Source organism: Convolutriloba macropyga, chromosome 9 (assembly GCF_964194025.1).
Source record: "Convolutriloba macropyga chromosome 9, txConMacr16.3, whole genome shotgun sequence".
NCBI classification, from domain to species: Eukaryota; Metazoa; Xenacoelomorpha; order Acoela; family Convolutidae; genus Convolutriloba; species Convolutriloba macropyga.
The window spans coordinates 17844140-17868593 of NC_134476.1; the positions used below are offsets into that span (position 1 = coordinate 17844140).

The window sequence follows — 24454 nt, forward strand, 5'->3', positions numbered from 1 at the left end:
GTGGGAGTTGAACTAGGGGCGGTTATTTACACAAATCAAACAAATTTGCGAATAAATTTCATAGAGTAATTTTATTGAGCTTCTTTATTTATAAATCAAGATAAAATAGTCTTCGACGATTATTTGTACATGTGCATGTTTTGGATTTGTGTCCAGGTGGTGCTGGAGGCGCAAGTGTGAATGGAGGGGGTTCACACCGTGGGGAGGACGAAATGGCGGAGGAGCAAGATCAGGATCAGATGGGAGGTGGTGGCGAGGGAGGCAAAGAAGGTACTAATTCATATTTTTGACGTCTTATCATAGATACGCGATTCGAAGCATTCCAAATTTTGCATCCTGAACAAAATTTATAAAAAAGCACCAACAATATATTGCCCCCAGTTAATATTTTTTACCCCACTGTGTGTGTGTATGTAGTTATATCAAGGTTCTGGGGTGCTTCTGTTCCAAATCTCAATCTGTCTAGAAATTCTTCCTAATGCTGGTTTAAGTTTTTACCGTTTTACAATGATCTTTACAATTTTCACAGAGGGTGAAAACCCGGAGGAACAAAGTGGTGAAACTGGTGACCCCAGTGGAGCAGCAAACCCTGCTGGTGGTGTTCCTCAAGGTGCAGCTGGTGGAGCAGGAGGTGGTGACGCTCCCAATGCGATTGCAGATGACAACACTGACAAAGCAAGTGTTGCCGGAACAGTCCGCCCAACTGAAATGGCGAGGAATGTTTTAATCGCGAATATGCCCAGAAAGGCACCGGAGGTTAAGCCTACCCGAACTAAAAAGAAAGAAATCGAGCAAAGCGATGAACTTAGAGCCCTGCAAGCAAACATGCTTCGCTTGTCACGAAACAGTGAGTCATTTATTTGTAATTTCTCAGCTTGTTACTCTTGCAATGTAAGATTTGTGTAAAGGTTTTTTATCAGATCTTAAACGATAACAGTCGTTTTTGTGAATTATTACGGCATAAGGTCTTAGAAGACAATTGCCGGAACTTCTGAGATGTTATAAGAACTTAAGACAAGATTACTGACTTTGAAAACTTTTTTTCTATCTTGCAAGATAAATTTTGGGCACCAAAATTTTTTTGAGTTATATAATGTAATTGCCGTGCAATTGACATTCTATTGGAAAATTGATTCATACAAACTATTTCCCAGATTATACGTGCGTTCGGTCAATAGGTTGAAACTACCTGTTGCTTACTGCTGGTGATAATCATTTCAAAGTACCTTGTGAGCGCCGTATATACTACCTTTTTTAAAATCTTTTTTAATCTTATGAATTATCTTTCCCGGATGAATAATGTGATAGGCTAATTCATTTTGTCTGAAATGTTTCAGATCTCACCTAATAAAAATTCCATATTCGGTGATGATTTACGAACTTCGTATGTGGCGACAGTTGTTGATAGCAGATGTCAATGTTTTTAACGATTCAGTTTTTTTATGTTGACATCATAATCAGCCAGCGACATGAAGCGCCGTGTGAAAAATTGGTTATAAATTAAAAGTTTTTTTTTTATTTTGCGAATTTTTGTCCTCGTGCTGCTTTCTGAAAACATTTCAAGTATTTTTTTCTCAAATTATTGCTGTAGTCCGTCGCAATAATATTTAGCTGGTTTGAATAGCCTTCTTGCCTTTTTAGTTATTAAAGTGTTCAATAAGAGTTATACACCAATTCGGAGGTTTTTAATGTTTTGGAGGTTTTTGCTAATTTGAATCTTCCCAGCCGGCTTTATTCCTGGTTTTTGTTTTTTATACTGTTTTTTTAAACAGGATGTAAAAATTATTGGCGCACGGGAAAACTAAGTGTTTAGATCCAATGACTGAGCGATTGAATGGCAGAGAGAGTAGAGAGTCATTCTCTATTCAAGCCGCATTTTTTGGTGGGAGCAAGATAAGTAGTTGTGGAGCAAGATAAGTAGTTGTGAAAAAATTCCTCTTTGCGAGCAAAATGTTTTGATCGCGTACAGTTTTTTGAAGCAATTTTTAGTTTCTACTGTAATTTTTCACGTAAAAATGTTTTTCTGAAACACCGAAACCGGTAATTTTACGTATGGGAGCTTTTTTGGCCACCTCAATCAGAAAATAGAGTTGTAGACGCAATCTTGAACTATTTTATCATTTCCTTGTTTTAGAGGGTTTCGTTTCGTTTCTTGTACTTATATTTGTAATATTGTAATAGAGTAAAAATGTCTGATTAAAAAGTTAATTTCTTTAAATTGTTTAATTGAAATTGGGTTTTATGTTGACTTTCGTGGCCTTTTGATTTTGTTAATTTCTATTTAAGTTTGTTGTAGTTTAAGAAAATGGACAATTAAACATATTTTACTTAATTTTTTTCTGTTTTCGAAGTTCTTCTGCTGAATTCCTCTGTTCCTGCTTACTTTCAGAGTATTTTTATGTTCAAATGTTCATTTAGAGTTTTTAATGGTTATTGTAACTACATGAAAACATTTAAAGGCCTGATAGCGCGTATGTTTTTTTCTCCTTTGTAAATATGTTTCGCTGGTTATGTTTTCCTATGAATTGATGTTCATTTATTGAGCACAATTATACCTTACCAAACAATCTGAACAACTCTTTTTGAGTTGCAACTTATGAAACATTTCCGGGAAAATATTTTCATAATTTGCATTTTCCAGGATAATTTGTTGCCTTTTTGTGTTCGTTCAAATTGAATAGTATAATGAAGTTAACATTTTGATGTGGTTGGCAGGGTTTTGTTGAAGTATACTTGGATTCGATTAAGGCGTTTTCCGGCTATGTTTTTTCTTTTCGTCAAACAAAATTTTTTTTCTCTTGACTCATTTTTGCCGCGTTTTCAACTTTTTTGCGTGAAATTCTTCTGACTTGTCTTCAAATTGCGTAGCGCGAGAAGACGGTGTTTAAATTAGTTTTGGTTTTTATATTCAAATTATTTTGGTTGTCGTGAAAACCTTTAGCATCTGATATCATTGTCTTTGAGTTTTTTGTCGGGATATTATACAAATGCTTTTCAATGTCCGTTACCTGTCAATTCATAGTTTAGTTTTAATGAGAATTTTCGATAAAAAAGTTTTTCGATTGTGATGTCGCACTTTTCATGTTTTTAATTTGTTGTCGTCGTCATCTTTTTTATGACCTGTCAGGTCATGTTTACTTAAAATCAGCTTTTTGTTAGTTAATTCAATTGTTCTTGAAAAATTGCATTCTTATTCAGTTATTTGCAATGATATCGTCAGTGATGACTTTTTTGATCGCTAAATATTGGGATATTTCTGTGAATAAATTTTGTTACCTCTAAATGACTTTCCTTGTTTTCATCGGTGGAGATAAGTAAATATTTTCGCTATAGTTGAAGGTTTTTTAGTGCAATTGTTGAAAACAATGCAGGTGTTACTGAAATTTAAATGAATAATGTTAGCAGAGATATCAAGGCTGTTAATTAATACCAATTTTTTCTCCTAGTGCTTGGGTCCTATTTTGCATTGGTATTTTTATTCTACAACTGTTGCTGCTCTTTATAGTAATGTGCTAGTAATGATTTTTTTTGTACAATATTTGTATGATTTTGAAAAATATCTGTCTGATTCTATAGCAATTGGAACAGCGTTTTCAGTTTTGTTTGGACTTGCATTATACAACTCTTCATTGGCATTGTGTTTGAATTTTTGCTTATTACTTCCAAATAATTACAAAATCAATGCATTAACTCGAATAGTTATTTTTTGTTGGAATACTGTCCGACCAATCACTAATTTTTTAATGATGCAAAATACAATTATCAGCGCTTTTTGAAAGATATGAACAGACAAGAACAATTTTGCGATAAAATCTTAGAGAACTTGTTTGCTTTCATACCCAGTGAATTTTGAGTAAGCATTATTTTAGTGTCAGAGTAAATCAGAGCAAAAACAGCATAAAGATGCTATTTTTTTGTATTAGTACTCTTTCTGTGGCTTTTTAGTAGAGTCGTCTTTGGATTTTAACTCTGATTTCAAGAGTAAAAAGTTCGGCTCTAGTGATTTTACCTTTTAAATGTAGTTTCTGGCGTAAATCGTTAGCTCAACTGTACATGTTTAAAATTGATAAACCTAATTGTTACCAAAGGTTAAAACACTATCTGATTACAAAATTTGCTTGAATCTGGTACAGTTATGCTGCTCAGACATCATTTCCGATATGAAAATATTAATTATGACTTTACCTTGGTAACCATTTCTGAAGGCTCAAAGACCTCGGTAAACTTAAACGATGATAAGTCATGCATAGCTGAACTTCGAGAACTGTATACATCTGCTTTATGTTGCGTGTATTGTTGCAATTCTCTGGTACGCAAGTCCGGGTTCTGATTATGAAGCAAAAATTTGTGACCAGGAAAACCCACTCCAGTAGATTTCCGAGCGAACTAAAAGACTAATTCTAAAGTTTAAATTGATTTTTTAAAAAAGAAAATAAGTTCTAGAAGGTGAAATACAAAACGAAGTCAAGTAATGAGGTCAAGTATGAATCAACTGCAGCTTAAAAAAATTAAAACAGTTTTGATTTTGAGGAACAATTTTCTTGTAGTTTGTCTTGTTATGAGGAAATTTTTCATCAACTTTCCAAGTTTAAATTTTATATGGACCCGTCCAGTTCGATCATTTGCAAAATTCTAATTTTTATGCTGACAAATGCCTGTAATGTGCTTTTAATACTCCATTGTTTGTTTTCAGTTCAGCCCTCTGATGAGTTGTACGGGACAGAAGACCCAATAGTGTTGCATGCATACGTGGCCAGTCTGCCTGCCAAAGCAGCCTACAGGGAAATCAGCAAGTTCAAAAAGAAGCCATCATTCATACAGTTCCTTGTTCAGGTAACAAAAACCTGGCTTAAATTTAGCTTCAAAGATCTATCTTATAACGAGCCATCAATCCTTCCTTCAGTCTAAATGTTTACAAATTAATGCAAAATTTTCGGATTTTTTTGTAAAAGTTTGCTAAAATAATGCATCTTTTTTGAAAATATTTATAAATTTATAAAATTTCACAAATTTTCCATTATTTTCTGACTGGGGTATGATCAATAGGAGTGTTTTTAGTTTACAATTGTAATTACTATAGAAAACCCCCATTTAAAGAGATGTGGCTTTTTGGTTACCTTGATGTGGCGCTTGTGGATAGCTTTTTTTAATTAACTGGTTAACTTGTTCTTTCTACCGATCAATTTTCTATCTATACTGTCTCAAAAAGAGCGTAGTCTAACTTTCGTTCCTGCTGATATACCAGGCTTTTTGTAAAAAGTTCTGGTGTTTTTTCCTGACATAGTACTGAATCTGAGTTGATAAATTAATTGGTTTTTTGCGGTTACTTAGGTTGTGTCGAAGAGCATAACTGAAGGAAAAGCCATAGATGCAGTTGACTGGTGTGAGGATGCCTTCTCATGGCTCACGAGGTAACTAATCACTCTTTTCATTCTAAAGTGCCTTGAACCGATTTTAAAAGTTTTGATTGGTGCATTGCTTTTTTTCTCGTTTGCGAGATAAGAGCACTATATTTATGCAAATTAAAATGTAGTTATTGTATAATTACAATCGTTTCTGATGACTTTCTCTGCTTTTGCTAAGCCATAGTGGTGTAAATTAGCCACAGTACTGTATCCTTTGAAGCGGAAGGTCAACTCAATGTCTGGATTTCATCCAATATTGCTTCAAAATTACAAGTTTGTCTCATTTATTAGAACTTGCTTCCTAACTCTAGAGTGGCTCTAAATGTCCATGTCTCAAATAGAATTTTAGTGTTCTAAATGATTCTGATCCTGAATTGAGAAATTTTAGAAACTTTTAATCAATTTATTTTTGACAGACTGGTCAGTTTCATCGATCTGTTCCACATGCTGTTTCGATATTGTGAAAAACTTTCACCAGCCTTATATCAAGCTATTATGACACACCATAGAATACTGTTGCAAGTTTGTTTCGCTATTCTGAAAGTGTTCGGGGCAGTTTACTAAAACTTCTCACATGTTTAGATATTCTTAATGAACGTTTTAAACGATCGTTGACAGATTTATAACTAGTTATTTTGACAGACCATCAGCGCCCGTTAATGAGAAACAAAGGAAAGTAGTTGTTCTTATAATCTGTAATACTGAATGTTATCAAGCACAAATAGATACTGCTGCTTCGTCGCTTAATGTCACTTGAATCCTGATATTTGTATTTTGTCACGCTAACAACACAGCTCATCAGTTGGCACGCTTTCATCGATTATATAAATCTTTTACAGAATAATTGCGAATGCTGTTTTCTGGTCGAAATGCAACCTTTATTTTTTTTACAGGATCTTGTGCTACTCCTTAAGGAAACAAAATGTCGTAACGTAAGAACAGTCATGATATGTTCTCGAAAAAATCTTATGAGATAGGCGTTGGAGTACGACTTTGGTGTTTAAAAGTTTAATATTAGTTTCCTTTAAAACAGCACACGAGTTATTTATTACAAATTTATTGCCATAGAAATGAGGTTTGTGTTGTTTACGTGACAATTATTTTTCCACCGTCAATTCCTATCTATGTGTATTGAATAACCCCAATGTGAACTTGGTCATTGTTGCTTTTACTGCTGTCTTTTCTGCTTCGATTTCAAATATATCTGTTTCAGTGTGAAATTTTAGCCTCTAAATTTCTTTTTTAAAGTATTTTGAATTTTATTGGCTAGCAATTGCTACGAGAGCCTAGTGGTTAACAGTTTTCTAATACGTCAATTGGAAGTCAAATACGTCAAACACTAAGCTATCAAAAAGCTACGTACACATGAGGGAACGTCTAAAACAACAAAATAAATAACATTTTAAGTTCAAATCCGTTCTTTAGTTCTTTTTTCATAATCGCTGCTTCAAAATCCCCGAAAATTTTCAATTGGATTCAATTTTGGGTTGATTGGCGGCCACTCCAGTACCTCCCACTCCTTTTCTGAGAAGAAGCCGCTGACATCTTTGATTAATGCACAGAAGCACTATCTTGTAGCAAAATAATATCTCGAAAATGCGTCTTTTCTTCACATTTATTAAAAATTTCCAAATTAAAGAACAAAACATTATTTGCACACATAACAAGAAGTTTCCGTTCATAGGATTTTTTACAATATTTGGCACACCCCCTCTTGATTTCCTGGTCTCAAAACTGTTATTTTGAAAAAAATGTCTATATACATGATTTGCACGTTCAGTTTTTTTCCTATGAAAAATTGACATTCCGTAACGTACCATGCCAACTTTTCATCTTGTTAACCTCATATAACATAATCAGATATAAAGAATTCCATCCTGGAATTTTCTGTTTTTGTTACCTCATAACCTGTTTTCTTATAGGAAACATCAATATTGAACTTCCTGATCAGTTTTGACACCTATAAGTCTTTTTTTAAGTTCTTTTTTTGGAGTTACAATCTGATATTTTTTCGTGCTTCAATATTTTTCCATTATATCGTCTTTAAACACCATAAACCTTCAACAGAAAGAAGATTTTATCAATTACAAAAGAAAAACTTATAACCTATAACTTATCTGTTAATAGAATTAAATAAAATCTGCTTGCATAAAATGGAACAAAAAGTATAAATAAGAATTGTATTTGCGCGAATTATTATTTATTAATAACTTGATAGTCGCCAACCTTGATATAGTCCATTATCTTCAGAAATTGTAAAAAGTTGTCATCTTGACAGAACACCGGACGCTTCCCAACGTAAAAACTTAATACCAAAATTAAAAGATCGTAAGATTGTAAAGTTATCTCCAAAGCCAGCTAAAACTTAGCAGGAAACATTCTTAGCTTGACAAAGAGAATGGGAGAGGGAGCTAGAGAGTTACCATAGGTAACGTTAGAAAGCCCTCTTACTAAGTAAAAATTTTTTAAAGAACGCAACAGTTTTCTATTTTCTTTTTTTTTGAAAAGATATTTGACTTACTAATCGGTTTCAGAGGAAAAAATGAAATACTGGAAAGTTTCTGTCTTTATCATAGGTTTTTTAAATAAAGTGTTTGTTTAATATTGGGTTTGCTGAGAAGATATTAGCTTTGTGCGTTTTCTCTGCAAATTTATGGAAAAGTTTAACGAAACAGTGAAGTTATGTAAAAATTCTCATATCTTAGGAGCCGATTTTTATTTGAAAAAAAAAATGAAAATGACAGTTAAAACCATCACGAAAAAACTAAAATTAACAAGACAATTCATGGATTTACCCATTTATAAGACGTAGCTTGATTAATTTTTTCGAGTTCAGTTTTTACGAAATTGGATTCCAAACGTAAATGATCAAATTCAAGAACAAAATCTTTCGGAAACTTTTGACACATTATGTCAGCTAACATTAGACAGATATACTGATCGGTCAAAAGCAGTTATTGACAATTTTTTCTCTCAACTTATTGCAAACATTTATCTTTTATAACAACTGTTTGCTAATTAATGAATTTCCAATACTGACAACTTACTGGGGGAGTGAAGGTCTTTACGCGCTTCATCGTAGAAAAAAAATTTTGAAAAAAAAAATTGCACCTAAATTAACTAAGGCTCAAGTCTCTGGTGTCTTCTGCGTTTTATCTTTTTGACCTTCTTTAATTTTGCGATGATCAAAATATCAACATTTTGTTACTAAAAGAATTTTTTTCTAAATTTGCTATTCACTATTTTTCAATTGTTTTTCTCGCTGATTTCAGTTGTATTTAATTGATTGAGAAACTGCATTTTCGCAACAGGCTGTCTAATTGTAGATTATAAAGCCCCAAATTATCATTTAATTGTTTTTTCGTACAAAATTCAAAAATTTGCGTGTTGTTCTTTACTTGCTACTCCCTCAAGCAAAGTTTTCGGTTGAGAGGACTCGGAGCATTAGCGAGCCTCCTTGTTAGGCAAAGTCTAATTTTCCTTGTAATAGTTTTGTAAGAGGCTTTATATCCTTATGACGTGTTCTTGTGAATTTTTCGAGCTTATGGTATGTAGAATCATTGGTTCATTTCTCTCAAATATTATGCATGTGGGTCCACATAAAATAAGGTTTTATGTTTTTTATTTTTCGGAGCTTTGCATATTTGATCAACTTTTGCATTTGTAATTTATAAGTTATTTTGCAGTCTGAAAGAAGCGGAAGTGGTGCGAACCGATAAACGACGGAAGAAGTCAGTTGGTGATATTAGATAGAAAAATGGACTTGGCTTTTAGACAAAACTCGGATAGATTAAATAGTGTACTATCTATATTAGCTATCTACACTACACCAATTTTCAATTTTCCGGAAGTAAACCAGAATAGAATTTGATTGTATGCTTGCATGTCAAAAGTAACAAAACTGATCAATGAAAGATTTTAGGTTTGGAAGGTAAGGATTTTAATCAAGGTAGGATTAATTGCATAGTGGGAAAGAAACAAAATTATGGATAAATAATTACTATTTCATATCCTTTTTCACCGGCGTTGATCTGCGCGTTCTTGGTAATGAAAAACGAGGTAATCAAAATGGCGTTTATCTTTGAGTCTAGAATAAATTTTGTACAAAATCGGTCACATTTTTCCGTACCTTTCTATCGGTCACTTTTCAGGAGACAAGACCAGTTGAACCCGAATAAGGTCAAAGGTCGAGGGGCCACCGTAGGACCTGGAGGTCAAACTGTGGATGGTGATAAGAAGTACGGAGCTGTAGTTTCCGAGGTACATCCAGGTCTCGTTGCATCCAAAAATGTGGGATCTGTGGATACTGATGGATCTGGCGAGGGTGCCAAGATTAACCCTGGAACTGCTGGGACAGTTGACGGAGTTAACGGAACGGCTCAAGGTAACAAAAAACAGGTGTGGTTCGGCCGACCTGGTCTGGACTTCCTGTATTGTAGACGTTAATTTGTGAAAATAAGCTATTACAACAGAACATTTTTAGTTGTTTAAATTTTACGCAAACTTGAGCTCTACAAAAGCAAATAAACAATTGTATCCATCCATTGTTAGTTATGAAAAGCAGAAGTACATAATTTTCAATGGATTTTATGTTTTAACTTGCTGATTTTCTTCAATGCGCTTTTCATTGCTGCAGTGTTCTCAATATGTTCTTTATTGTTCCGAAGTTCGCAACCAAATTATTTGTAAAGCTCATTTGCTGAATCGCTTTTTCTCATATATAAATTGAATGTGCAAAGTATTCAAAGATCATAGCACAAAAAGAGTCTTATCGTGTATTTGAGAACAGGCAATTGGTCATGAAGATACTCTATCGACAGAACTTTTGTTGAGTTAAAAATGTGATCATATACCCACGGCGAGACTCGAACTCGCAATCTTCCGGTTAGGAGCCGGACGCCTTATCCATTAGGCCACGCGGGCTTGGTAGACCATGTCCCATATAATACATGAACCCCTGCAAGGTATTAGATAATAACAATTTTATTCTATTATCGTGACTTACATTAAATTTATTCAGAATGTTGTAAGCTGGAAATGTTTGCTCTATAATATGCTATGATTGTTTAAATTGTATACTCTTGAAATGAACACCCCGAATTAAGATCGTTGAGTTATAACTTTTTACTTATTTGAATAGGTTTATTTTTTCCAGGACAAGATGTCGTAGCAGGTGCTAACATACCAGCTGTCGCTCCCTCAACAGCAGCTGTGAGTCAGACTGATAGGACAAAAGCAGAAGTGGCAGCAGAGGCCAAAGCCAGATCTAGACGCAAAAACAAGGTTCTTAGTTGTAATTTATCATTTGCCAGGGCATGGTGCTGGGTAATGTCTCACCTTCTTAAGACTGATTCCAGGTTTTTTTTTGGCTTTTGAAATGCAAGTGATGATCACCTACGATGCTCATTATGATCACAATGTCAGAGGCCCTCGCGTGAAAATTTGGTTCAGCCCGCAAATTCGTCAAATTCTATTAGTACGAAAACTGCTTCAATGACTTTAATTTGACTTAAATCCCGTTAATCATATCCCTGGGGGATGACAACAAGAAATAAAGTTTTTTGACCCATCTGTTCAAACTTAATTTTTTTTTATCCTCTAGCTCAAATCAAAATTTTTTGATCGTTCTGTTTAAATTTAAATTTGAATCCTGTTCAGATGCAAGTTTTGCTGATTCTTATGACCGAAGTAAATTTCGTCTGATCCTCTGGTCTAGATTCCATTTATAAATCCTCATCCCGGTGAAAAAGGGTTAAAATTCATATTTTTTGATCTTTTGGTTTAAATTTAAATTTTTCTGATCCTTCGCTCCAAATCTAACTTTTGATTTTTCTGATCCTGTTGTTCAGGTTCATTTTTAATAGCCGCACAGCGATAGCTGGGGCTATTATTGGCCTTCTCTTGTTTTTTTTACTATTCAAAGAATTTGAATTGTATAAGGCGCTGTGATTTTTTTTAAGATGTGTTCACACATTTTTCAATGACTTTGATCTTTCAAAACGTAGTGTGTTGTTAGATAGTTTCTAGGGCGCAATTGAAAATTGAACGGTTTTAAACTATTTAGTAGACCGAAATTCTATTTTTTTTGAATTTTGAGATTTGTTCAAAAAATTATTGCCTATCGATCTTTGAGCCAATGAATTTTTTAATGCTGGGAATTTCGTTAATGGATAGCGTCTAGAGGCACAGAAATGGTTATGAAGATATTAATATCACATTTTCCAGCAAAAGTGTATTAAATTTTGCAATCAATTTCATTTTTTTAAAGTTTAGGTCATTTTTGAGTCAAAAGATTTTTGATCTTCAAGGTCCAATGAATTTTTTCAGGTCATGCAGATATAATACTGAACCGATTTCAATAACAAAAATTGGCCCTGAACGTATTTTTAAGATGAGTATATTTAAAGGGATGAAATTTTGCTTAAGGGGTAAAAGCTTCAAGAGTTTTAGTAAGGGTATATTTTTGTTTAGTTTGATTGTTTCAGTTTCTCATTTTTTGAGCTGATTTTGTTTGTGTTTTGGCTGATATTGTTCAATTGATCTGCTGCTCAGATAGAGTACTTCTTAGTTCATTCTACCTTCATTCATTTCTTTGAATTGTATTTCAGGACTTGTCCTGCAATTTTTTTTATTTCGTGGTCGCGATTTTTGTTACGACCAGATGATGTCACAACCACTTCAAATCTGCTTTTTGTTCATTCGTTCATGCAGTTTCAACTGAAGTGCGTGTGTGACATCGTTTTTCGCTCTTAGTGGAGCGAGTTTTTTTGTTCATTTGCATGATTAAATTTTTGGTCACACTTGACTTACCTCACTCACAAAAATGACTTCCTCACTTTGAAATTGACTTTTATTTACTTTAATTCAAAGAGATAAGGTCAAATGGGTGTGTGTCACTCTAAGTGAAGGTTATTAGAGAGCAGTTAATAGAGGCAGCAAAAACTTACAGATTTTTAATCGGCATATAACATATCAGCCATAATGAAAAGACGAATTTTTTGTCTGTCTTATTTACTGTTTTTTTAGACTGCAGACTACGAAGCTATTGCGGCTATTTTCTGGCTATATGCCAGCTATGTTTTTAATCCTTCAGTCCATATATAACTTCTTCTGATCCTCCGGTTTATTTTCAATTAATATTCATTTCTTTTTAAAAGTACATCTTTTCTGTTCCTTTGGTTCAATATAAATTTTTTATCCTGCTGTTTATTTTCCAAATTTTCTGATGCGCCGCTTCAGTTTTAATTTTTGAACCTCAGCTTTAAATTCTATTTTTTCAGGATTCTGTTCAAATTTAATTTTCTGATATTAGGGTTCAAATTACAGCTTTTGATCATCAGGTTAAAATTCAGCCCTTCAATCCGTCTTTTTGGTCTCAACTTTTCGGATCCTACTGTTCAAATTCCATTTTGTTAATCTTTCAGTTCAAAGTCAACTTCTTATCTTCAGATTGTAATTAAATTTCCGAATTGTTCTTTCACTTTCAACTTTTTATGGTTAGTGGGTAGAAATTCAATTCTTTCTGATCCTTTCGCTAAAATATTCTTCTCCCGTCTTTCTGTTCATTTTTCAAATTGTTTTTTGCTCTTAATGAATTCATTTTTTTAAAATATTAGTCTGATTGATGTTATTTTATCCTGTTCAGACTTGACATTTTATGATCCTTCTTAATTTGTATTCGAAGTAACCAGTAATTTTAATTATATTCAAGTAAACTGTGATAAACTACGTTGATTTTATTTTGCTCCAAATCCTCAAAAAATGTCAGCATTGAAATTGGATTAGAATCGGTTGAGTCAATTAATAGAATGGAAAAAGAGATTGTTTTTAGGGCTCCTTGTAGTAACTTGAGGAACCGCATGACTTGAAGTTGTTTTATAACTATTTTAGGGTCTGAACAGTGTCGAAAGTCTTTTTAAGGATATCAATAAGTGAAAAAAAGAAGACTGCAGAAATTTTTTGTGAAGAGAACGAAAGTAGGTAAGTACTGGGAAGCGATTACACATTACGTGGAAACGAATTTCTCTTGATTGTGCGTTGCTTGCGTTAAGTTCTATAATTGAACTATTATAAAAGCGAGATTTTCAGGCCTGTTCTGTGTTACTTATTAATTCTACCAAGGGTAATTAATATATAAATTTTCTCCTGAACTTTTGTTGATTTTGGAAGTTGACGAAGTAGACAGGTACTATGAGAATTGGCTCGAGGCTTTATGCATAGTTTTGTCAAAAACAATATCTAATGAAAAACATTTAGTTGGAAATATTTACATGAAGTTCGTATTAATAACAATTATCAATGATGCTTTTAAAAAGTTTTTTTTCCAGTGATGGTACAATAAGGGCCACCAAGTTGATAAAAAACTGTCGCTAAAACAGCTGAGATTTTTTTCAGCCAAAGTAAATATTTGTTCATGACAAAATGAAAAAATTTGTGTAACCGATTCTTCTAGGGCTAACGAAAGCTATGGTTCTATTTAACTGATAAATTTCATAGTTCTTTGCAGAAAATTTAAGAAGTAAATCAGTTCTGTCAATGGCCGATTGTACTCAGAGATTGCTAGTCGTTCAACAAAAATAAAAACAGGAAAAAGTTGAGTTCTTATTAATAGAAAATTATTTCCGTTGTTTGGATGTTGTCTGAAAGAAGGTAGAAGCACATCTATGTTTTTTACTTGCGAATTAATCGCTGAAGTTTTTGCAAAAGAATAGCCACAAAAGAAAGTGTGCAACTATGGGTCATTTTTTAATCTAGTCAGCTAAATAGCCGTTCAGGTAATTTAAACAATCGGGTAAATTAGAGTTGACAATGGGTAAAATGCCATTGGATAAAATGGCAGCTTGGGTAAAATTATGCCATTGCGTAACATGGAGTTAGGTAAATTGTCCCTACACCTGTCAAATTAATAATCAAAGCGAAAAAAATTATGGAAAGAACTCCTCGAGCAACCAAATTCGCAGGGTGGCAGCTATCCCATTTTCACTCATTTTTTATTCATCAAATTATTCACAACTAATCACCTATAGCAATTGAGTGGAAAAATAATTGAAGAATTTTGCTTGCTCATTCTTTAACTACCCGTACCTAAAGTTCAGTGACACTCAGAACTGATTCAGAACAATTTCAGAGAAATTTCAAGTTTTAGTACCCATTCAGAAAGATTTCAGAAACAACTGTGAATTGATTTCTTAATTTCTCTGAATCAGATTAAAATTCAGAGAAAATATTCAGTATTCTTCTGAAACAGATAATTCAGAATGAATCAGTGAATTAGCTCTGAATCAGAGAAATTCAGTGCAAAATGTGACCTGAATTAGACTCTGACTCAGTACTGAATTCGGCTGAGAGTTAAGTACGGGTAAGTATTGCGCACATTACCGAAAAAATGCAAGAATTGAGCAAAATCGGCAAAAAACACGCGAACCTCTCATTACAGTAACATTTCGCTGTTCTTACATTTTTATTCCGTTCGTTTCCCTCTCAGCAGTTTGAGCATTTCTTACGTTTTGGTGAGCGAAATCTGACTTGTGATTTAGTTAGTTCATAACTTTGTTTTGCAGCTCTTGATCCACTACCGCAAATTCATACCTGGAATGTCAGAGGCTGAGAGGTCAGCTAGACTGGAACAGGATGAGCAGGCATTGGCTAAGCTGGAGAATAACCTTCCCAACATATTCCGGACTTACCAGCGGAAAAGACGACTTAGGAAAGTGTCGTTTGAAGAATACCCGTGGAGAAGTCAGGTCAGTTCACCGAGCATTTGGTGCGGGGAATTAAAAGATATTGTTTATGCAAGCAGTGCATTCGGGTGTGCAGCTTACAAGTTTGTATTCTATAATACGTTATTTTGCACGCTCCATCAGTAGCATGAAAATTCAACGCTCGAAATTCGGATGAGAATATGCACCCAATAATCTTCTAGGAGGACGGGGAGAGATTAACGAAAATACCCATCAGAAACGTTTTAAATTTGTTGTTTCTTTACTACTTTTTGATGCTCAATGTGTTCCATTGCCAACAATTTTTTTAAATGGCCTCTACTTTAACATCTATCAATTCAAAATTTGCATTATATTCAGTCTTCGAAATGGCTGGTGGTGGTTCGGGCTTTTCAATGCCCTAGTTCTTCCACGCTACTCATATGCACTCAAATTAAATTGAGCGTAACTTTAATCACATTTTTCGTTCTAATTAAAGGTTGTGTTGGTTCATGCTAATGAGTCTTGTTTATGAGGGGTTTATTGGTTCTACTATTCTGTACATTATCATTATCATCGTCTTTAGCTCCTATTGCCTTGATTTTGTATTTCCTAAGCATACGTTTCTCTACATCTTACTATAGTCTGTCTCATAAAGTTGAAATAAGCGAACGTTCAAAAAACGCCAAAAACGTGCAATTGAGAATCAAATTGATCATTATTCAGTCAACGTTTTTTTCCACTAAGCTTCTATTCATCAATTTTTCTACATGTTTTAAATTTGAACTTTGACCTTTGAACTCGAGCCTGTGGCTTTTGAAACGTTCGCTTGTTTCAACTTTATGGGACACGCTATACATGTTGACTAGCAAGCCTCTTATCGTCAGTCCCATAAAGTTGTAACTCTATCGAACGTCTTAAAGGTCAAAGTTCCAATTTAAAACATGCATAGACCAACACTTCGTTGTTCATTAGCATGTCGGGACTTTTTCGAACGTTCGCTTTATGGGACTCACTATCGTTTTTTGACCTTTCTGAGATTTGACCGATTTGTCTGCTATTTGATTCTCTGAGCAGGTACCAACATTTCTGACTAAGTTGTTCAGTTTATTTTACTAAACCTCGTCATTTTATTGCAACGGTTCAACGAAGTGATTGGAAGCAAGAACTGCAAAGAAATCTGAACTGTGAGAGTTGAACATTGATACAACAACGATGAGAACTATCGCAGGATTGATAATAATTAGTATCGCAATCGGGCAATCGTGGCAGCAAGGGCCACCTCAACCACCCATGGGAGAACCATTCCCAATACCTCCCCCGGTTCTACCCCCATGCGAAGACAAAGACCCCAACTGTCCTTTTTGGGCTGTGGCTCCACTCTATTACTGCGAACCAAGTAGTGTTTACAATGAACATATGATGCAGTTCTGTCGAAAATCATGTGGAATTTGTGATGCAATTGCAAACGCTCCTGAAGTTCCAGAACCGGTTGGACCTGATGGTCAATGGTCACCTGATGGTAGCTGGAATCCAGATGGCTACCCAGAGGTTTATCCAGAAGTGTACCCAGAAGAACCAGTGGATCCTTGCCATGGAATTTACTGCGATGCAATTCCGTGCAAAGATGACGAGGTCTGGAGTCACGATGAGAATTCGTGTTGTGGCGGTTGCGTGAAGTACCCAACTAAAGGATGCGCCCCAGTTTACAAACCAGCAATGCGTGAAAACATGTTCATCGAAGGTTCAACTTGCAAGACCAAGACTCCTATGATTACTTCGGCATGTTTTGGTGTCTGCGGAACTTCCATTATCAACATTGACGGATCCTTGTACAAAGAGTGCTCGTGTTGTGATGCTGATAAGAAGCGAAAGGGTGTTGTGAAACTCGAATGCTGGCCAGAAGAGACACCCACAAACCCGATTCCTAGTATGTACGAGAAGGAATACTCTTACGAGATCATTGACACATGCTCGTGTAGTAAGAATGCGTGTCCAGATGACTGGCTTTACCCTCCACCCAAGGATGACGTTTTGGATAATTATTACGATGTCAAAAACGTTGTCACTGCATTCAATAAGCATTGAGGAAGTTGAGAACTGCACTAAATGAGCAAATTAATTTAAATTAAAATTTAAAATCTGTAGAGCAACGGGTTTAAAGTGTACATGATAACATGATTGATAAGTAGAGCAATGGATATTAAATATATTTTCGAAAAGTTGTCGATGAATGATCTTTGAAGGCCCTTCTTTTGATCAATTTTCTGATTTTCAATACAGGCACTAATTTTCTGCATTGAACATGTGGAATGTTGATTTTAACCGCAGAGGAGTGTATCAAACCTTTGCAATACAGGCGTGTATCATAATTTGCAAGGGTTCAGTCTTCGTCCATGAACATGCGCGCAATTTTTTCTGGCTGGATTGCATGTAATGAACTCGTAATGAACTTGACTTTTGAGCAGTCAGAGCCATAATTGTTGCTCGTTCAAGATGAAGATAATACACCAAGACAATATGAATTGATGATTAGCAAACAACTTTAAGCATAGAACGTGCAAAAATGAGTAAGACTAAGATAAGCAGAGTTATAGATGTAGTTGATGACAATGCATTTTAACAAGTTATACCGCAGAAAAAACGGTGGTTTCAGTGTAGATGTACTACTTTTGTACCTTGGGTGCAATATTAGGTGTAATGATCAGTGGAACCAATTTTGAATCATGTTGACTGTTAACATGTGACCGTTTGGCAGATTTGTAAGACCCCACAATTAAGTTTTGCCATGTTTCGTCATGTTTCGCGGTGGCAGCGTTCATGTACTCCACAACGAAGAGGAGTTTACTTCCGAGCTTCCGAGTAGTTTACTGTACTAAAAGTCCACTGGTTAAAATGTAATATGACTCGGCTAAGTAGATTCCAAGGAGTTACACTATACTTAATAGTCCTCTGGTTAAGATGTAATTTGACTCGGATAATTAAAACCTTTTCAAAAAATTAATGTCTACAGGAAAGGTTGATTTCTCTTTTGTCCAAGTACTCAGAAATAAACGAGGACCAGCTCGAATATCAGACAAAGAAAAACAATTGCTGTAGTTTAGGAGGTTGTTGAAACTTAAGAATTTCTTTGTCATCGAGGGAAAGTTACTATGGCGTTTTTATTGAATTGATTTATCGAAAGATTTTGATACTGTTAGCGTATGTTTTGCGTATGGTTTGAGGGACGAAATTATGACATTTATAATTTATATAGTCTGTCCCATAAAGTTGAAATAAGCGAACGTTTGAAAACACCAAAAACGTGAAATTTAGCATCAATGAGCCCATTCGAATGTCAACATCTTCTCTTCTCCATTAAGTTTTAATTCATCAATTTCTAAATTTGAACTTTGACCTTTGAACTCTAAGCTGTGGCTTTTGAAACGTTCGCTTATTTCAACTTTATGGGACACGCTATTTTTGACCAACAGACAATGTGTTTTTCAGCAAGCAGCATTCATCATTTGAAAGCATTTTCTGCCGTGTACCGCAGGGTTCTGTTTTAGGCCCACTTCTGTTTTTGATTTATGTAAACAGTTTGCCTGATATAAATTTCAATGTAATTATGTTTGCTGATGATACAAATATTTACGGAAAGCTGGATGATGGAATGAGTGATTTGAGTGGGTTTGATTTACCAACTAAATAGACTTTGAGATGAGTTAAAAGGCATCACTTGAGAGGTCTGGTAGATGCCTTTTGACTTTTTGATGTCCTTTTGAGTTTTGTTTTTGTAAATCTATAAATGCACGAAACGGAATAAACTCGAGAACTAATTTATTATTACTACTATTATTACTATTATTATTATTATTATTATTATTATTATTGTGGTGGAGGAATCCACAAATCGCAACCAAGTATATCAAGTATTAATATAAACACTCTTAAACTATATACATATTTATCTTATGGTATAATCTCCATCCGGAGAACAAACTCATTTGCTGTCTTACGTACTTATCTACATGCTAACACTTCACCAATTGGTGACAACTCATTGTACATAGATTGATGATTGTGATTGACATTTCTGTTAACTGTTAACCACACAGTACAACTGGTATTGTGTCTTGACCAACAAGTGCGAAAGCACTCGATTGCAGTTCTGCCTTAACGCGTTCAGAGAATAGTTGTCAAATTCAAGATTAACTCTTGCTCTTTTCATTGTTGAGCGATTCGAATACCACATGGCGCAGTCAACTATGGCTCGCTCCCCATTAGGAGTAAATTTCTTTTGGGACAAAGGTCACCAACCCGAAATAGAATGGGAAAAATGGCTAGCTACAGTAAAACTAGCAATCATGGTAAAAGAAAATATACAAGTTGACAAGCTACTACAACCAAGACCAGAAAATGAAGACCTTGATTATCCAACAGAGCCACACTACGAACCAGCACTACCCGATGAAACAACTGCCGAAAGAAGGCAAAGGGAACAAAGAAACGTCAAAAGACGTACCGATTGGCAAAACTCATGCAAAGACATAGAAGATAGGGGACCACAAGTAGATAACACACCATGGGAAGAAGCAGATAACAAAACAAAAAGCCACATATACCTCTCACTAGGAACACAAGCAACAAACATTTTCCACCAAAGATTCCCTCACACAGACATTCAAAAATGCACCACGGATGCACTAGTAGAACAACTCAGAGAATCATTCATGCAAACCAGGAACGAAACATTTGACAGATATCAATTCTTCCGATGCCGACAAAAAGAAGGCGAATCTCTAGAAGTATTTCACTCACGAATCAAAAAACACGCATCAGTCTGCAACTGGGAACACATGGAGGAAAGCCTTGTCAAGAGCATCTTCATACAAGGCATGAACAACCAGCAAATCCAAATGGATTTACTATCAGAGGAACGAACACCAGCAGAGACACTACAATATGCACTGGCACGAGAAAGAGGACAAGAAAGTCAACAGAAAATGAGAAACACCTATACAAATACATTACAAGCAAACCCATGGTTCGAAAAAATTCAGTACATAAAACGACAAAACAGAGTCCCAATTCTCCCTACCCCACAATCAGGACAAGTCCAAGACTGCCGACGCTGTGGCAACAAATTTCTCCCTGGCCATTTAAACGTTTGCCCCGCAAAAAACGAAATCTGCAGAATATGTAGGAAAATAGGCCACTTCGCAAAACAATGCAAATCAGAGATGCCACCACGTCCACAATACAACCCACAACAACGCAGACAACAAAACTATACGGGACAACAAACATACTCGGGCTACCAACAACAACAAAAGAATAACCAATTGGTTCAAAGAAAAACATCACAAAAAATGAGAAATATAAACGAAGAAGAACAGGAGGACATACACAATTCAACCGAGGAAACAATCGACCCAGAAGCAACTTGTTACATTCGGGAAATGATGGAAGACTGGCAAAACACAACAAACTTCATCCATTCAGTTAAATTTACAAATGAAAAAGTCAGCGACATCAACAAGACTAGAAGAGGGGAATTCTGGCTAAAAACATACACAAACAAAAGACAAACCTACTGGTTAGCCGACACAGGAAGCCCCAGGAGTTTCATGAACATCCAGACGGCAAAAAACCTACTAGTAGATAACAAGACAAAGATCCAACATCCGGATAAATCACTGGGCGAATTCAGATGTTTCAACAACAACAAAATAAACATACTTGGCACAATCCACGTGGACATAACGTCAGGAACATCAACTGCAAGAAACTGTACAATCCTTTTGGTAGACACCAATACAATAAATATCATGGGGAGAGACATCATGAACAAACTAGGCCTCCGACTCACAATGGGAACACAACAAAAAGAAGGTGAGAGAAAATTACTCAACATATCAAACACCCATTTAAGAATATCCAAATGGATAATCCAAAAGCACCCACACCTCTGCACAAGACTAGGTAGATCAAAAAATCATGTAGCAAAATCAACATTCAAAAGCGAAATTAACCCAACACAACACAAGGGTAGACGAATCCCACTACACCTAATAGAAAAAGTAGAAAACGAACTCAAAAAATTAATTGAAGACAAACAGATCAAAAAACTAACATCATGCTCAGACGAATATTTCATAAGCCCAGTAGTAATAACTGTCAAAGCAGATCACTCCATCAAAATCGCACTAGACTCAAAAATACTCAACGACGCAATACACAAAAACAAATATCAAATGCAAAGCATAGACCACCTAATGGATAAAATAGCCATGAAAATTTCTGAACTAAAAACGACAGAGGGGACGCTACACTTTAGCAAAATAGATCTCAAATATGCTTATAGCCAGCTCCCCCTACACCCCGAAACACAAAAACACTGCAATTTCAATATACTAGGTGGCAACGCTACGGGAACCTACAGATTCCTAAATGGCTTCTACGGCCTAACAGACCTACCAGCAACATTCCAGAAAATGATGGATACGACACTAAACGGATTAGACTCAACTAATTCATTCCTTGATGACATAATAATAATAACAAAAGGAACAATAGAAAAACACGAAAATGAAATAGACAAAACACTAAAAAGACTAGACCAAGAAAATCTTGCAATAAGCCTTCACAAATGCGAATTCGGCCTAACAGAGATTACCTGGCTAGGATACAAAATAAATTCGGAAGGCATTACCCCAAAGAAAAGAAAAACAGACGCAATCATCCAACTGTAGAACCCAAAAACGCTGAAACAACTAAGATCATTTATGGGCAGCATACACCACTTGGTAAAATTCATACCAAACCTAGCAACATTAAGCGCACCGCTAAGACCACTACTAACAAAACCAATAAACAAAACACCCAAAAAACTAGAATGGGAAGAAATACATACCAATGCATTTAACAAAACAAAACAAGCAATTAAAACAATCGTCGAACAAAAACACTTCGACATCAACTGCCAATCACGAATAAAATGCGATGCCAGCAAAGAAGGCTTAGGCGCGTGCCTCGAACAAAGACAAAACAACATATGGCAACCAATAGCATACGCCAGCAGATTTCTCAACAAAAATGAACAAAGATATAGCATAAACGAACTAGAACTACTGGCCGTAGTTTGGTCACTCGAACACTTTAAGTACTATCTATATGGAGCACACTTCACTCTCCAAATGGACCACCAAGCCCTACTCTCCGCGCTAAAAAACAATAGAGGCAACAAAACATACCAAAGCAGATTAACTAGATGGGTAGACCGATTATTACCATTCCACTTTAAAGTCGAACACATCGCGGGGAAAAACATGGGATTCGCGGACTACTTAAGCCGCCATCCAACAACACAACCAACTGGTGAAAACCTCGACGAAAATCATATAATAAACACCATAGAGGCAATACATTATACGCTACAGACAACACAAAGAAAATTAACCAATCAGATCGCTAGAAAACAGAATGAACTAAATGACGTCACACACCAGTGCAATCAAAGCAAACAAAAGCAGAACGCTTTTTGCCATTTACACGCTTTAAATCAGTTGCCTCCTAACACGTTAAACAATTCAAATAATTCAAAATTAACACAAATCTCTACAAATACAAATCGAATCATCAGAAATTACTTATACAAATCTTATATTCACCCTATTACAAATCGTTTACCAACACCTTTACCTAGTAGACCCAGTACAAATCCGTTTACAAATCCTATTACAGACCCTTTATCAACACATTTATCTCGTAGATCTTACAATTCAATTAATCATTTATTTAGAAACAAAATACACGTCACGACAAGAAACAACCCACAAGTAGAAACGTTCCAGGTCCCAATCAAAAAACGATACCGAGCACCAAACACAACGAAAACAAAAATGATGACAAACCAACTGGAGACAAATACAATTGCCACACAGACAGACGAAACCTCTATCATCGGACTAGGACGCCAACCACTAGAAGAAAAAGAGGAATTCAACCCAATCCCAGAACTAGACTACCAAAACACTCCCAACTACCTAAAACAACTACACCGAGTATTCGGAGAAAATTTCATTGCCGAAGCTACACGAAACGACCCACATAGCAAAAATTTACTACAAATCATAGAAGATAAAAACTGGGACTTACTCAAACACTTCAGCAGATATTGGCACTCCCTAAAACGAGATCTGAGCACAACACCAGCTGGCTGCATACTCTATGACGGAAAAATGTATATACCTACACAACTGCGTAAACTAATCATGAACTCCATCCACCGCAATCACCCAGGCCAATCAGGAATGATGCACTTAGCAAACATGATATGGTTCCCAAGAATCCACAGAGAGATAGTAACCCTCACACAGAATTGTCAACCGTGCATCAAAATAGGTAAGAACCTAAAACCAATAATACCAAAATCACAATTAGCAAACCTACCACCGCTACACGAACCAAACGAAGAAATCCAAATGGATTTTGCCGGCCCCATACTAGACGAACAAAATAATGATTCATATATATTAGCATCGGTAGATAGATTCTCAAGATACCCACACGCAAAAGTATACCACAACTGCGACACTGACACAGCAATAAAATATTTAGAAAAATACACAAAATTTCACGGAATACCTAGAAATATAAGATGCGACCAAGCCCAAGCATTCAAATCCAGACAATTCGAAATTTTCTGTAACAATCACAATATTAAACTAATACTAGCTCCAGCTGGAGACCACAGAGCTAACGGAATGATAGAACGTCTAATACAAACAATAAAACGCCGACTCTCAGTCCTAAATAACGACCCCAAATGGTCAAAAATCACACTTGCAGATAAAATCACAGAAATAATACAAATAAAACTCATACCTAACACAACTACAAAAATCGCACCATTCACAGCTCATTTCGGCAGAAAACCAAACACACCAATATCAAACATCACATCCAGGACATCACCAAAAAGTCTATCATACAATGAAATAACAAAATTCCATTTAGATAAACGAAGAGGACTAAAACAACCGATGCTGAAAGCCGACACAATATGGAATCTCGAGTCAGATTTTGAACCACATCTGGACATACAATTCCAACCAACAATGGAGGGAGATGACTCCTCGGACCAATCTACGCTACAGAACATTAAAAAGAAAGCCATCAAACGTAAGAACACTTCTCCAATTAAGATTACACCTGACAAACTAATGATAACATTCGGTGATAAAACAACATCAATGACTAACACACGAAAACAAATAGCACGAAAAACATTAGCACGCAAAGCACCTGAACCACGCGGTACATTAAAACCACTATGGAACATAATACCAGATGGTACTATCACTAACT

General features: G+C 35.4%; 1 protein-coding gene and 1 non-coding gene across 16 annotated transcripts in view; one reads left to right on the forward strand and one right to left on the reverse strand.

Moving 5' to 3' along the window:
- The window catches only part of LOC142345649 (cilia- and flagella-associated protein 54-like), a 129839-nt gene that overhangs the window by 30576 nt on the left and 74809 nt on the right, over nt 1-24454 (forward strand). For 13 of the 15 annotated variants that reach the window (XM_075397831.1, XM_075397828.1, XM_075397827.1 and 10 more), the window contains 8 exons: nt 157-270; nt 530-847; nt 4694-4833; nt 5332-5411; nt 9092-9136; nt 9557-9789; nt 10561-10688; nt 14966-15148. In XM_075397831.1, coding sequence (XP_075253946.1) covers nt 157-270; nt 530-847; nt 4694-4833; nt 5332-5411; nt 9092-9136; nt 9557-9789; nt 10561-10688; nt 14966-15148 — 1241 coding nt within the window. Of the gene's footprint in view, nt 1-156; nt 271-529; nt 848-4693; nt 4834-5331; nt 5412-6047; nt 6076-9091; nt 9137-9554; nt 9790-10560; nt 10689-14965; nt 15149-24454 lie in introns of all 15 variants that reach the window. The other 2 variants (XM_075397830.1, XM_075397837.1) reach the window with 2 other exon arrangements.
- Trnar-ccu (transfer RNA arginine (anticodon CCU)) lies at nt 10256-10328 on the reverse strand. The gene has a single exon. It is a non-coding gene; the product is annotated as a tRNA-Arg (tRNA).